General features: G+C 43.4%; 1 protein-coding gene and 1 long non-coding RNA gene across 6 annotated transcripts in view; one reads left to right on the top strand and one right to left on the bottom strand.

Annotated features, from left to right (window-relative positions):
* The window catches only part of ATRN (attractin), a 159,802-nt gene extending 148,344 nt beyond the window's left edge, over positions 1 to 11,458 (bottom strand). For all 5 annotated transcript variants that reach the window (XM_019462656.2, XM_019462657.2, XM_019462659.2 and 2 more), the window contains exon 1: positions 10,980 to 11,458. In XM_019462656.2, coding sequence (XP_019318201.2) covers positions 10,980 to 11,356 — 377 coding nt within the window. In that variant the 5' untranslated portion in view covers positions 11,357 to 11,458. The remainder of the gene's footprint in view (positions 1 to 10,979) is intronic.
* Positions 11,459 to 11,515: 57 nt separating this feature from the next.
* LOC109274767 (uncharacterized) lies at positions 11,516 to 15,052 on the top strand. Its single transcript, XR_002083818.2, has 3 exons — positions 11,516 to 11,677; positions 12,393 to 12,586; positions 12,996 to 15,052. It is a non-coding gene; the product is annotated as an uncharacterized LOC109274767 (long non-coding RNA).
* The last annotated feature ends 1,553 nt before the right edge of the window (positions 15,053 to 16,605 follow it).

Raw genomic sequence — 16,605 nt, 5'->3', positions numbered from 1 at the left:
TACCCTGCCAGGGTTGGTCAGGGTTTCTCAACCAGCCGCCCAAACGATGCTCCAATTAAAAGACAGTACTGGTATATACTAAAAAAGAAGTATAGGACACAGTATTTAAATACAAGTTACAGAAGGGCATAAAAGAAAACTAATTCTGCAAATTTGCCTCAAGATCATCTTGCCAAACCTTCTGATCAAAATCCTTGTATAGCTTTGTAAGATGTCTCTAGTACTTCAAAAAACAATAGTAAAAGGGGAAAATTAAGTGACAGTTATAGTCAATCTGGCCTTTCCACTCAATTGTGAAAAAAACATCCACACAGGAAATATGGTATCTGCAGAGAAACGCTTACAAATAGCTGAAAACCACTATCATTTTATGATTTAGAAACAAAACACACAAAAAATTTTAAGACATAATTTTTAAAGCAAAAATGCCTACATACCAATCATTAGGAGAGAAAAGTCTATTTCTATAGCACAGAGTCCAATTCAATCTCTACTGGAATATAAATTCAATCCAAAATTGTCATTTTTTGACTATAAATCATGCTTTTCCTTATAAAATTAATTTAAAATATATTAATATGTGCCACATGTTAAGTAGGGAAAAGGTCAAATTTTTCTTTTAATATTATGAACATCATTACAAATTATATTTAAAATGTATAGTCTGTTAAGAAATTATGTTTTAGGGGCGCTTGGGTGGCTCGGTCGGTTAAGCGTCCGACTTCAGCTCAGGTCACGATCTCACAGTTCGTGAGTTCGAGCCCCGCGTCGGGCTCTGTGCTGACAGCTCAGAGCCTGGAGCCTGCTTCACATTCTGCGTCTCCCTCTCTCTCTGCCCCTTCCCTGCTCATGCTGTATCTCTCTCTGTCTCAAAAATAAACATTTAAAAAAATTAAAAAAAAAAAAAAAAGAAATTATGTTTTAGTCTATTTAAAATCATCTCATCAAAAACGGGATACTTTGTTTAAAAAGATTATTTTTTAATTCCTAAGAGTCCACAAGATTGTAAATTTTTGTGAAGGGATGTGTGAAACAAAAAATACCAGAAACACTGGTCAAGAAAGGTGACTTATGTGTCTCTTAACAGCACCTGACACAGTTCCAGCCCCTAATGCTTATAAGCTTATTAATAAACAAATTAGAAAATTCTTAATTAGAATGCAATATTAGGGGCGCCTGGGTGGCTCAATCGGTTAAGCGTCCGACTTCGGCTCAGGTCATGATCTCACGGTCCGTGAGTTCGAGCCCCACGTCAGGCTCTGTGCTGACAGCTCAGAGCCTGGAGCCTGTTTCAGATTCTGTGTCTCCCTCTCTCTCTGACCCTCCCCCATTCATGCTCTGTCTCTCTCTGTCTCAAAAATAAATAAATATTAAAAAAAATTTTTTTTAAAAAAATGCAATATCAAATTCTAAAAAGACAAAGAATTCAGCCACGACTAAAATTAACTTCTATAAGTGCAAGACAATTCAAGATGAGTAAACATGTAAATAAATAGCCAGAATTGAAGTTCACTCAAAATGTTACCTTGAAAGAACAGAAAACTTACAGAATTAAAAATTGAAAGAATCAAATCAAACCAGGGTCTCAAGTAGTAAAAGAAAAGCATTTAAAGGAAGATGACATCCATAAAATGAGAAGAAAGAAAAAATAAATAAATAAGCAAGACAAATATGAGAAAGCCACTCTCAGAAGGAAAAATGAGGAAACGTCTAGCTAATTATAAAGGGCTAGTCTGAAAGTACAAGGAGAAAAGGGAAATGGAAAGAAGAGAGTAACAAAATGAAGAATTAAATCGGTATACAATACATGGATAGAGATGCTTTTGCCACAATCATTTGAGAAATCACAGAAAATGATAAAGAGTGTGAGAAAAAAAGTTTCAGAATAGGTCAGTGTCTGATAAATTTCCAGACACAAATACTCCGAAAAGTACAACGGTTTCATTTCAGTTTTTAGAAACAAGATTGTGCTAAAGAGAAAAACTAATATGACTTCTGTTCAACCACAGTACCAGATACCTACTTCTAAATTTAATACTCAAGATAAATGTAACCTACACATTTATTAAGTCATTTCAACATTTTTAGAAAAAACTGTTTTGATCATAAATGTACTCTGTTTTTCTCCTATATATTTATCTCTCCTCTACACTGTAGTAAATAAAAAGCATTTAGCTATCTTGGGAAACTTTCAAAGAGGTAAAGCTTAAATTTCAGATATCTGCTTTCAAACATATAACTTATGCAATTATATTACGACCTTCATACTCAATTTTTCTTCTTACTCAACAAACATATTTTTACCTTTTCTTTTCTTTCTTTTTGTAAGTAAGCTCCATGACCAATGTGGAGCTTAAACTCACAACCCTGAGATCCAGAGTTGCATTTTCTACTCAATGAGCCAGCCAGGTGTCCCAATTTTTACCTTTTCAAATAAGTAAATTTTATCTTTTGGAAATCAAAATTTAAAGTGTCTATTATGTAAGTATTTTACAGAGTTTTTATCCAATATAACATAATTGATTTCTCCCATAATTCTATCTCCCCCATCACAAAGTCAGGAGACAAATAAATGCCATTCAGTGACTTGGCTCCATGAGATTGAAACTCAGTATGGAACAGTCCTCACTGCAGCGACCTCAAAGAGCCAGCCAGCATGGGGCACCTCGGTGGCTCAGTTGGTTAAGTGTCCGACTCTTGACTTCAGCTCAGGTCATGATCTCGCAGTTTGTGGGCTCAAGTCCCATGCTGGGCTCTGTGCTGATGGCACAGAGCATGCTTAGGATTCTCCCTCTGCCCTTCCCCCCACTTGCGTGCACACCCGCACACTCTCTATCTCTAAATAAATAAATAAACAAACATTAAAACAAAAAAAAAAAAACAAAAAACAAGAGCCAGCATAATGCATTCCACATAGTGGGACCCCCACAGTCCCTCATAATGATTGAGTGAATTCCTGATATACTAGGAGACCGGCATTTCATTACTTGATACAGTATTTTCAAGAGCATTCCCAATTTTCATCACCAACACTTATTGAGTATTCACCAAATGGCAGATTCTGGAAATATGCAGGGATGTCACTGTTCTTACCTGCCTAGCATGGGCCCCACGTTCTGGTACATGATGTGTGTTCTTTCTCCTTTCCTACTTCCCCATCCTCAGTCCATGCCACTTATTCCTACTGGAGCTGGGCCTCACACCCCAGCTCCACAGCAGGTGCTCAACTCAGGTACGATCAATCAGAACATTCCCCATGACCCAAACACAGGGATTGCTTCAGTAAAGGACAAGGGACCAGTCAGCACTCTTTATTTGCAATGAGCATCTAAGAAAGGGTCATTCTTTTCCAGTGGCCAGTTCAATTTAACTTCTGGAGACACCACCTGAAGACAGTCTGCCTGAGAATATGGCCAACAGAGAGAAGATCAAAGCCAAGAGATGGAGAGAGACCAAGTGGACCCCTGGATCCAGCCACACACAAAGCCAACAATATCCCCTTGACTTTCCTGTCACATGAACCAATAAATCTCTCCCATCTTTTTTCTCTTAAGCTTACATGAGTTGGGTGTCTGTCACCAAAAGAACCTTGAAAGAAATTATATCCAACACAATTCACAAATACAAATTAATGAGCCCTCAAATGGGAAATTGGCTAAATAGAGCTGAGGTACAGGGCAGTGAAAAACAGCCTCATTCCCAGCTGGAAGTTGGCAATTTGAGTTACACACTATCAAAGAAACAAGCTAAACTATTGCCTGTGGTAACTTAGGGTTCAGATCATGTGCCCATCAACACGGGAAAACTAAGACTTGGCAGAAAAATGTCAGGAATTTAGAGCATGTTGTCAATTCTGAGAGAATGAGGCTCAAACTCCTCGGTGTAGAATATGAAGACTTTCATGATCCTGACCTATGTTCCTCTGTATGTCAGGAATTGTTCTACATTATAAGGAACAGGAAATCCAACCCTAACTGGCTTAAGAAAAATACAGAATGCAGTACCTCACAAAACTGAAAAGTACAGCTTCAAGCAACATTTGATCCAGAGATTCATACAATCATCAGGTCTCCAGCTCCATTTCCTTGACATCTACCCTCTTCTAGAAGTTGCTGTGACCATAGGTGGGTTCCTATCACAACAATGCTAGCTATAACAGTTTCTAAGTTTTATATCCTCAGCACACAAAGCAGATGACAAAGCATCCCTTTCATTAAATATCCAGAGGAGAGAGCTCTCCAGAAAAAGTCCTGAGATTCACTTTAAGTCAGCTTAGATCACATGCCTACCTCAAACCTCCTAACAACCAGAGGCTGGAATGTCCTGATGGCTTAGCCCAGGTCAAGCATGCACCCTGAAGCTGGAGGTTGTTGGGAAAGGAAGAGCAAAGCCCATTATCACCTTCCAGGCTCACACCATTCCAACACATCCCTCACAGGTTATGCCCCAACAACATCCATGTTCAGTTCGCTAAGTGCTGTGGGTTGAATTGTGCCCCACAAAAAGATATGTTGGAGTCTAACCCTCGGTACCTGTAAATGTGACCTTATTTAGAAACAGAGAGGTTGCGATATACTCAAGATAAGGTCGTACTCAAACATCCAACATGACTGGCATCCTTACGAGACAAGAGACACACAGGGAAAGTGTCATGTGAATCTGAAGTGATGGAGGCAGAGACTAAAGTGATGCATCTACAAGCCAAGGAATGCTAACAATTGCTGGCAATTCCAGCAGCTAAGAATGGCATGGAACAGATTCTCCCTTAGAGCTTTCTGCGAGAACATGACACTACTGACACTTGATTTCAGACTTGTGACCTCCAGAACTGGAAGAAATTAAATTTCTGTTGTTTTAAGCTACCCAGTTTGTGGTACTTTGTTACAACAAACCTAGGAAACTAATACACTTAGGTAAGGATGATAGTCCATGATTCTTTGCCTTTGTACATGCTCTTTTCTCCTTCTGGAATGCTCATCTCTCCCAGATGGTCTGTCTATTCACACTAAACCTCAGATCTGCCCAAATGTTCTCTTCTTCCACCATGCCTTCCACCATGGCCCCTCTCCACTATGTTTGAGTCCAGCACCACATACTGCTTGCATTTTTATGATTAAATTTTAATTGCCTGTGCACATAGCTGTCCTCCCTTCAGAATTATGAGCTCTCCAACGGGATAGCAAGGCTTTCTTACCCACCTTTATATCAAGGCAAGTGAACAGCACCTAACACATAATAATCATTCAAAAGCTTCTATGTATTGAACAGGCTGATAGCTCATCTCAGAAAAAGATAATGGGTATGATTTCAGAGAATGGTCTATAGCAGATTATAGAGAACTGAAGATGGGCTTTGAGGTAGAATCTAGATAAGGAGATAAAAAGAATATGGGGGCGGCAAGAAGGTGTTAAATTTAGCAAATATGCAGAAAAACTACAAAGTAGATGAATATGATTAGGGAAAAAAGAATGTGTTTGGGGCAGTGGGAGCCTTCTGCTGAGGGGCATTTTCCAGGTAATAAGAGGAGTAGAAAAAGAAAAGAGGTTTCTGAGCAAGACCGTTGACACACGTTTTCAGGGGATTCCTATGACAAAGTGTTGAATGGACTCTGGAGGTGCAAGAGACCAGTCAGGGTGCAACAGAGGCAGGCCAGCAAGGAGGTGAAGGGCCAGAGGATCTAGGACAGCAGCAGCAGGAGTGCGAAGGAACACAATTTTAAGACTTTAGAGAAGAGAGAATAAACAGAAAAAGCAAAGGATTACTCTTTAGTTTTGACCTTTGGTTATTTCGCAGGATTGACTACTGAAATAAGAGAGTATAAAGGAAAAGACTATTTTTTTCCATGAGGATAAAAGTTTGTCTCAGATGGCTTACTATGAGGTGACCATAAAACATCCCAAAAAGATGCCCAGCATACAGAAGGCAAAGAAGTACCTGAGATTTATGAGAACAAAAGACACAGACGGCAATCATACAGGTAAGGATGACTTTTTTTGTAAGTCATAAAAAAGATATTGCAGAATTTTATTCTTTCATTCCACAAATATTTATTGTGCACCATGTCCTAGGCACTGTTCTAGGCTCTGGGAAGCCAGAGCTCATGGAGCTTATATTCTACTGGGGAACACAGACAAGTCTATTTGACTCATGAACATAAATTTAGGGCTTCAAGTTAATACTGCTTAGTAGTTATGATAAACCAAAACAAAAAAAATTTTTTTACCTTTTTCTTTTTTCAAATTTTATTTTCCAGACATTTCCTTTCATATAGGTATACATGTCCCTGATCAGTAGCCAAACAGGTTTGAGTAAGTTAAGGGTTTGTTTCTTCCTTTGGTTTGTTTGTTTGTTTGTTTGTTTTAATGCCAGCATATTGCTGCAATAAATCTATTTTTCCTCCTTTGTTTCTTAATGGCATCAGGAAACCCTTCCAAAGAATGTTCATAAAGGGTGACTGGACTCAGAAAAAAAATGAGAGGACAAATGGTACAATGGAAAGCAAGGGTATAGGAATTAACAAGGCCTGAATTCAAATCCCAGTCCAGTTTTTTCACAAGTTGTATAAGCTGGAGCAAGTTACTCAGTATCTCCAAGCTTCAGTTCACCCATCCGTGAAATGGGAATATCTTCACTCTAAGGATTAAAATAAGTAATTTCTAAATGGCACTTGACACAACACCTAGAAAAAAATGGGGAAAATGCTGGTGGCAGCTACTGCTGCGACTAATACCACCATCACCCCATATGCCCGGCACAAAATAGATGCTCAATAAATGCCTATTTCTTTTCTTTCTCTTTCTTTCGTTTTTTAAAATTTGTTGTAAATAATTTCTACGCCCAACGTGGGGCTTGAACTTATGACCCTGAGATCAAGAGACTCACGTTCTTCCAACTGAATGAGCCAGGCGCTGCATATTTTTTCCTTCTAGGGAAGGGAAGTTCTTAATATCCTGGGTAATTACAAGGCTCCCATTCACTAGGCTATTGTAGTCTATCCTCCTGAAACTTCCACTTGATAGAAGAATTACATGCAATTAATTTCATAAATGGACTTACTATCTTTATTTCTAATTTGATGGCATGTATTTATCCTCCAAAGAAAAATTTCAATGGTGAGGTCACAAATAGAAGAAAATGATCACTGATGAGGTGCCTGGGTGGCTTGGTCGGTTAAGCATCTGACTCTTGATTTCTGTTCAGGTCATTATCTCGTGGTTCGTGGGATTGAGCCCCGCATCAGGGATTCTCTCTCTGCCCCTCCCCCTCAAAAAAATTTTAAAAAAAAATGATCACTGAATTATGAATGCTAACATAAAAATAAATGTAACTGGCACTGCTTTAGAAATCATCCATCAAAGATTCCATAGTAATTTTTACTAAACTGACACCAATAATAATATCCTCTGTGATTAATCACTTCTGTAGGAAATTTCATTTGGAAAAAAATTAAGTGATTTTCTAACTGCAACCACATAATAACACAAATTTTATACGACACCCTCAGAGTTGTCCAGAAGATTAAATGGCACAATGCATATGAAAACATTTGGCCAGGTCCCTGGCACAGAGTATGCATCCAGCGATAACTTCAGTGAAATCTACTCCTCTTATTATCTTACATTCCTTTCAATTAACAGAAAAGACCTTATAACCACAATTTTCACACAGGAATTATGGAACTAGAAAGATTTAAAAAACACACTGACTTGATGCCATTCCAAACCAGAAAGGTATTCATTTGAATGTCTCTTCATTTAATAACAAAAAGGTCTGTGAGTTAAATCAAGACACGTACCACTATAATCAAAACCAACATTTCAGTCTTCCCCTAAAATAATCCTTCCACTAACAATTTAATGAAAGTTTTTTAAAAGGCCAGAGACATTAAGTTCCTCTTACTTTCATTTTTAAAAATGCAAATTCCAGAAGCCTACAAAATATACTGGAATTATCATGACCAAAGTCATAACTGTTTGCCCAGGAAAGAGCAGTGACACCGCCTCGAACCTGCTCAAATAGAGCATCCACAAAGACCAGGGGTGCCCCTTCACTCATGCATGACACCATCTGAGACAACCAGTGTCAGGACTGCTTATTCCCTATAACAAGTGGCTCTTCTCCAATCCTCTGGACTACAAGAGACCCCTGCTCTTTCTCCCTGGCAATCTCCCTCATACACAAATGACCCCAATGCTTACACCTGTCCTGCTAAGTGGATAGCCTAAGAGCACCCAATCTCAGTGTGTATAAAATCTCCTCCTGTGTCCCTATGTCTGTTAATGGTATTACTATCTTCTCAGTCGCCCAAGATAGGATCTAGTTTGCTTTCCCTCACCATCCCCCTCCCTTCCCAAGAATGAACCAGTTTCAAAGCAAGACCTGTCTTTTACCTCTGCAATACCACCTAGCACCTACCCTGCCTCCATTCCCACAGCCTATCTCAGGTTCTCATTACTGCCGTCCTGACCCAGGCCAGCCCCCACCCAGGTACCCAATGAGTCCACATACTCTGAAGAGTAGACAGACAGATCTTGCTATGCATGTTCCTCCACACCCTGTGGGCCCCCACTGCCTTCCACAGCATTCCAGATTCTCAGAACTTAAAGGACTCTTCTCTGACACAACCACCCATTCACTTGATCTTAGAAGATCTTCAAATTCAAAATGCTCTGGCCTTACTTTCAGGCCATTCCTGCTCTGGCTCCAATCTAAAATCCTGTAATGCCATGAAAATGAGAGTGAACTATGCCATTCCATTGCTCGATAGCTAAAGGTCAAAATTCTCAACTCAACCTACAGGGCTTCACATGGCCTGGCCCCTGCCTATCTCTCTAGTCCTGCCATGCTCCCATTTGCTCTCTGCTTCAGCTCTCTGGCCTTCTATCCAGCTTGCCATGATCCCCTTCATCCCAAGCCTCTGGACATGCTGGCCCTTTAGCACCCCACTCCTCACATAGGCAGTGCTATCCTACCCTTCAAATCTCAACTCAAAAGTCACTTATTCAACCACTAGCCTTACCATTCCAAACTAAGTCCTCTGTTTGTCCTCTATCCTTTCTTCCATAGCCTCAAGCAAAATAATAATAAATCAGTTATTAGATTTCCTATTCCCAAGCTAGAATGTAAGCTCCATAAGAGCAGGACTATGTTGGTCTTGTTTGCCACTGTATCTCACAACTTACCCCAGAGGAGCCCTCAACAAATATGAGTCAATTAATGTAATTCATAAATCAGAACACCCTAAGTTACAAGGCCACAGGGCGACTGGGTGGCTCAGTTGGTTAAGCATCTGACTCTTGGATTTTGGCTAAGGTCATGATCTCCCGGTTCACAGGATCAAGCCCCACATCGGGCTCTGTGCTGATGGCTTGGAGCCTGCTTCAGATTCCCTCTCTCTCTCCCTCTCTCTCTGCCCCTCCTGTGCATTATCTCTCTCTCTCTCAAAAATGAACTTAAAAAAAAAAAAAAAAAGTTACAAGGCCAGCCCCCACTTCCCTAACAATAAACAGCTTATCTCCTCAATGTTTCTGAGTTCCCCTGAAGATCTGACATTACATGAGTCTACAGTTCTACCATTCCAAACATCCCTCTCACAGGTCTCTTCTACACACCCTGGTACCAGCAATACTTTGCTTTCTGGGCTCCACAATTTTGCTTGCATCCTTCCTCCCATCTGGAATTTTTTTTTCCCAGCTATACATTTCCAAATCCTATTTTTCTTCAAATGCTCAAATCCAATGTCGCTTCTTCCTCGAAGTCTTCTTTGCATTCCCCCAGCTAGTCACAACCTCCCTCCCTGAATTCCCACAGGTTCTCCATTATTTCATTTAGGTCTGATCAAATGTCACTTCAAATGAGAGTTCCTCCTAAAGTTACTCACTGGTTATAATTTTCTATCAGGTCATCCTGTTTTACTTTCTTGACAGCATTTTACTATTATCTGAAATTATCTTGTTCATTTTTTCTTTACTTATTTGCTTATTTACTTATTAACTGCCTGTCTCCCCCACTGGAACGTAAGATCCATGAGAGCAGGGACCCTCTGTCTTGGTTTCCATATTTCCCCACTCCTCCACACCTAACATCAAAAATGTTTAGTAAAATCTGCCAAAGGCATGAATGACTCCATAGTCCTTATGACTAGGGTCATTTGTGTACCTATCTTTCTCTTACTGTATTCCAAATTCCAGGTGGACTAGGTCAAAGTCTAGCTAATCTATTTGTTTGTGTGCATTACCTGGAAATCCTTTCACAACTGAAGCAAATAATAGATAACTTTTAATTAACGAATTAATGATCTCTCCAGGAGGTACTGTCCCAAACCAGGCCAACTCAGAACTCCATATTCTCCAGAAACCAGGGCATACAGGAACCTCCTTCTATGCCCTCTCCATCCTGTTCCAATCAGCCACCTCTAGTGAGCTTCAAAAGGCGAGTCTCTTCACTTTCCTCGAGCCAACAACCACTGATTCTATCTCTAATATCTCACAATCCTAACCTCTTCCTTCTATCTCCAGCCAACAAATCACTTCCAGGGCCCTGTTTCTTCAGAGTACCCTACATCTCCAATGAGTCGGAGAACTCATCAGGCCCTAGGGAACAAGGAGACGTTAAAACGAAGTGTTTCTTAAAGACTAGCTCTCTTTTCTTTTATACCCCGTTTATCCGAAAGCGGCCCAGTTTCAAGGACTGGCTTGGATACTCTTTGGGACCCTAAGCTTTCTTCTCATGTACCCGCCGCACCCAAATCCCTCTGTAGTGCCTCCACCCGTGCCTCGAACCTTTTCATCTTCCAGTACAAGACAACCCTAGGCCAGAGACGATGATCTCCTCGGAAGCAAATGGTCCTCAAACACCGAGGGGCGGCCGTACCCTCCCCACTTACTGTCCGGCATCTGCCTCCGGCCTGGAGCCATCTCGGCGCCCCTTAGCCTCAGTCTCCCTCTGGGCCTGACCCTCCAACACCACCCCCCACTCACCTGAAGCGGCCCCCGCAGTGCTGGCATTGCTCGCCCACCCAGCCGGTGGGACAGACGCACTGGCCGGTGCCAGGGTTGCAGCGGCCGCCGTTGACACAGGGTCGGTCACATTCCTTGGCCTCGGCTGCGGCTGAGCCCGACACCGCCGACGCCGCTGCCGCGGCCTCGGCCGCCCAGGGCAGCAGCAGCAGCGGCGGCGGGAGCAGCAGCAGCAGCAGCAGCAGCAGCCGCGGGAGGCGCAGCCCGGCCCCCAGCCCCGGCCTCCCAGCCCCGGTCGCGTCCCAGTCCCAGCGCTGCCCGCCGTTCCTGCCCGCAAGCGCTGTCGCCGCCGTCCTGCTCCTCAGCCTCGCCTTAGTCGCCGCCGCCGCCGCCACCATCTTCCCGGGGCTGAGACGGCGCCCCGCGAACACATACACACACCGCACGGCCGGCTCCGCTTTGCCTGGCCGTGCGGGGCGGGGCTGGGCGGACGGTGGCTCGGGCGGTCAATCCTGGGGGCGGGGCCAGAGCTGCGCGGTAGGCGGAGCGGTGCGTGCGTGCGTGGGCGGTGCGCGGCGCGCGGGCCGTCCTCTAGCACACGCGGCCTTGGAGGCGGGTGTCTGACCCTTGGTCTACCGCTTGCTGAGGCCCCTTGCCCCTCGGGTCAGAGGCGCCTTTGCGCTCCGGTTCTTAGCCTTCTCTCGGTGCCCCGGCGACAGGTTAGCATCCCTGAGGCAGCCTCTTACCGTTGGCTGCCTGGGAGCCGTCCGCTCTGCTAGCAAAGCCGGCTGTGTTGAGGACTGCCCTTCCGGAGACCCCGGCGTGTGTCATCGCTCTGCCTGCGGGGGACTACCTGCGGGGCAGAAGGGGCCTAGAAGGCTTCGTCGTGGTGTGCGGTACTGTAGAAAGAGTGCTGCGCACCAGCCTCTGCTTTCCCCTCTGTAAAGTAGGGATGACGAAGTAACACGTGTATTAACCACAGCGCATAGGCTATGCGCAATAAATGCCCAATACTCTTGAGTGAAGAGTTCAGCTTCCTTGATTCAGGCCGATCCAGTGGCCGACCAGAGCCCCCCCCCCCCCCTTAATTCTGTGGAGGAAGTTTGGGGTTATCTTACTTTGCACTATATGTTCTCAAATACCTCTTAAGAGAGGCCAGCACCCTCAGCCCACCGCACACATCTGCACCTAGAGCCCTTCTTGTCAGGTAGTTTGTTACTTTGGTGGCCCCAGTGAAACAAGCCTCCTGACAGTGTAACCTTGTGTGGTCGTCAACCCTGGAATCTGGACTGGACCTGTGATTCGATTTAACCAATGGCAGAACGTGGCAGAAGTGACTGTGCCAATTACAGATACGAGCTTTGAGAATACCTGGTAACCTTGATTTTGATTTTGATAATCCTGAGCTGCTCCCCCTCTTCCACCTTGCTGTAGAAAGATGACACAGAGACATAGAGAGGGAAAGGCCCTGAGACATGGAGAAGTCGAGACCCAGTTACCACCAAGAAGTGAAGTCCCAGACACATGTACCTGGAGAACCCATCCCAGCTGAGGGACCAGTCATTGAGGGAAGAAGCCACCTAGGTTGTCCCAGCCATCTGAGCTGTTCCTCATTACCTGGAACAGAGGTAAGTCTTTCCTCCTGTGCCTTTTCCAAAATCCTGAGAAACTGGCTGTCAGTTGAAGCCTCTAAGTTTTAGAGAGGTTTATTACTCAGCAATAGATAACCACACATTGTCTGACATAAGCCTTGTGTTGTGAGGAATATTCCTGTGTCAGCTCAGAGTTTGAGCACCATGCAGTCCCTGGGAAACAAAGAAATCCACTTTTGCTTTACCTTAGAGCTCAGAATTCTAGAATATACCCCCGTACTCATACCTAGGTCCGGACCTACCTTCCTGTGTATCCACTTCAAGGCAGGTGAAGCCTAACAGCCCACCAGTCTCCGCCCTCAGCTCTCCACCCACACATCCCTCCTATTGTTACACAAAACACATTGTTCAGCTTGGGCCCTACCACAGGCATTCTGGTTTGCAGGTGGTTTTTGCTGCAGTGTCCTACAGGGGCTGTGTAGAATGAGGTGGGAATGGAAGACATGGCCCTACCCTCTGGCAAGAACCCAGTCAGATGGAGGTGGCTTACATGAAGCTATGCCCTGGCTTCAGGAAGCACTGCTCTCCCTACTCCCCCAGGCCAGAAATGGAACCAGACTTTCCCTTCTTTCTTCACAGCAAAACCGAGGCCAGGCTGTGAAGTTTCACATAATTTTACGAATACTCAGAGGTAAGAGAAAATGGTTTGCGTCCACAGGGCAGCAATATGGCTGCCCTAGAACCTTGCTACAGCAAATGTTTTCCTCTTTAATCTACTCCCTTCTCTGGTTCTCTTTCCTTAGCCATGTTTTGCTCAAATGATCTTGCCTTAAAAAAAATGAAATCTGGGACGCCTGAGTGGCTCCGTCGGTTAAGCGTCCGACCTCCACTCAGGTCGTGATCTAGCAGTTCGTGAGTTCGAGCCCCAGGTCGGGCTCTGCGCTGACAGCTCAGAGCCTGGAGCCTGCTTCAGATTCTGTGTCTCCCTTTCTCTGCCCCTGCCCCGCTCACACTCTGTCTCTCTGTATCTCAAAAATGAATAAACGCTAAAAAAATTTTTTTTAATAAAAAACAAAATCTTACCTTGACTATGCAGGGAAATACTGCAATCTTCTTTCTCCTTTACTGTTGTCAAAGAGTCTCCTGCACTTTATACTTTTGCATGGTGGAATTAAAGATGGCTACAAATTGTTTTGCAGTCCTTCCATGGAAAGATGGGGACTAATTCCCCCAACTCCTTGAATCTGGGCTGGTCTTAGTGTTTGTTGCACCAATAGACTGTGGTGGAAGTGAAATACTGAAACTTCTGAGTCAAGGTCCAAGAAGTTTTGCTGCTTCTTTCTGAGTGCCTTCGAACACTTGCTCTGAGGAAATCCAGCTGCCATAAAAGAAGCCCAGCTAATCTGATACTGCCATATTGCAAGGAAGCAGCCGCAGCCATTCCGGACCCTAGCCATTCGGTTCTTCCCAGTTAAGACCCCAGACACTAATGAAGCAGAGGGGGTGCCACCTCTGCTAACCCACCCAAACCACGGATACATGAACAAAGTAAATAAATGTACTTCTCTAAGCCACTAAGTTTGGGGATGGTTTGTTTTAGGACTGCAATAAATTCCCAAAATACTCTAACTTCCTGCCTCCAAAGATAAGAATAAGTCTTTAAGGTAAACTTGATTAACAATGGCTGTATAATTGTATATACATATAGGATGTACAATGAGTCTTTTATATATAATACACAGAGGGTTCTGATCATTGGGTCATTCTTCCTGAAAAGGGTCATTGCAGCTCCAGAAGCATGTCTGCTGGACTCCTTACACCTTACCACCAACACTCTATGACTGTTCTATCTGAAATCCCACACCATCTTTTTCTCCACTAGTCCTTTCAAGGTGGCCACTTCCAGGACCTAGAAATTTTAATGTTAATGGCAAGGAATTCCAATGGCAAAAAATTCCTGGAACTGCTTTAAGTCCAGACTCCACATAACAGAGTCCTCACCAACTGCGTGGCCAAGGAGGTTTGTATCCACTAAGACGGTTTGAAGTTACCTCTGCCCATTTTTTCCTTCTTTTTTTTTTTTTTTTTAAAACTCAGGAAAGGCATTCTCTCTGTTTGTATGCCCTTTGCTCTCTCTAATTTCATGTCATCATTTTCTATATCTTTGCATTGTCTCCAGGTCATGGACATGGATGTTTTTAACAATTGTTTGGCTTTTACTCATGCATTGTCTTAGGTCAGTTTCCTTAGAAGCAGAGCCCGAAACAGGATTTATTATGAGAGTACTCTCTGGAGAAAGGCAATGAAGGAAGCAGGACAGATAGGGAAGGGAGCTAAGCAAAGATGTGGTCTTATCTGGAGTCAAGAGGCGGCCTAAACCTATGGAGAGCCTTGAGACATAGATTGTATCTAAGAGTTGATTCCACCTTGAGACAAGAAGGCATTGTTTTGTATACAAATCTCATTTGGCAGCCAGCCAACACTCAGAGCCATAAGAAAGATCCAAAAAAAAATTTGGGAGGGGGATCAGTCTACTGTATACAACAAATACTTATGGAGCACTGGATTGTACGGATGAACGCGCCCTGGTAAGATCTATCTGATCAAGCTGTCTGACCTTCCCTAAGTATCAAGAGACTTCACTCTGTGCTATTGGAAAAATCAACATTTTTTATGTCAAGGATCTTCTTATACTCTTCATCTATTTGGAACAAAGCAATTCCCTAATTATAGATATCAGAATCTTACCTAACATGTAAGGTACTATATTGCCTGTGAAAAAGGTTGATCCTGAGGGTTTGGAACAAACACAATGGTAGCAATGGTAGCTCCCGTGTGAAGGATAGGTCAACTTACAAACATAAGATCCCTATAGTACTTGGGAGGCTCTACAAGTAAATGTTCAGGGATCCTTGATCTGGGAGCATAGGATTAGCCCCCTTAGCTGTTGTCAGAGCTCCTGGTGGCTGCCATAGGTAAGCCCCACGAATACAGGAAGTGGCCTTTATATCAACTCAAAGGACAGAGGACTTGAAAAAAACCTTATAATCCAAGTTACAATTAGTTATTAAACTTAAAATGGTGCTTTAAAAGAAATGTCCACAGGGGTGCCTGGGTGGCTCAGTCAGTTTATAGCATCTGACTTCGGCTCAGGTCATGATCTCATGGCTTGTGAGTTTGAGCCCTGCATCGGGCTCGGAGCCCGGAGCCTGCTTTGGATTCTCTGTCTCCCTCTCTCTCTCTGCCCCTCCCCAGCTCATGCGCTCGCACTCTCTCTCTCTCTCTCTCTCTCTCAAAAATAAACATTCAAAAAAAATTTTTTTAAATAAAAGAAATTTCCACAAATTCTTTGATAGTCTCATTAAAAGTTGGAGTTTAATTCCTCTCTGTAGAATAAAGGCCAGACTTAGTGACTCTCTTCTAACAACTTGAATGTGGTAGAATTATACTATATATATTCTGAGGCTAGGTCATACAAAGGATAGTTTCTCCTTCCCCTCTTCCTCTCCTTCACATTCTCCCTCTCCTCCCTGTCCTTCTCTCTTCATTTGCTTTGGAGGAAGCCAGCCATCATGTCATGAGGACACTTGAGCAGCCTGTGGAGAGGCACAGGTGGGGAGGAACGGGAACCTGCCACGAAGAACCAGCACATACTTACCAGACGTGTGTAAGACAACTTGGAAATGGATCCTTTGGCCCCTGTCAGGGCTTCAGATGATGCCAGTCCTGGCCAACATCTTGACTGAGACCTCACAAAAGACCCTGAGCCAGAATTGCCTAGTCAAGCTGTTCCTGAATTTCTGACCCATAAAAACTGTGAAGATAATAAATTGTCGTAGGCCGCTAAATTTGGGGGCAGTTCGTCTTACAGCAGTAGGTAATTAACACAGGCCACAAGAATTTGGAAGTCCCCCTAAATATACCCAACACCATAACAGAAGATACTACCATTGAGACAGTATGGCAAACCCGTGGAAGATGTCCATTTCCTTGTTTCCTGCTTTGGCTCATAGAGAAGCCAACTCTCTAAGCTGGCTCCCATGAAAGCCCACTGT

Source organism: Panthera pardus, unplaced genomic scaffold (genome assembly GCF_024362965.1).
Source record: "Panthera pardus isolate Hobbes unplaced genomic scaffold, ASM2436296v1 HiC_scaffold_25, whole genome shotgun sequence".
NCBI lineage: Eukaryota > Metazoa > Chordata > Mammalia > Carnivora > Felidae > Panthera > Panthera pardus.
The sequence above is the reverse complement of the archived record's forward strand: the minus strand, read 5'-3'. Positions and strand labels throughout refer to the sequence as shown.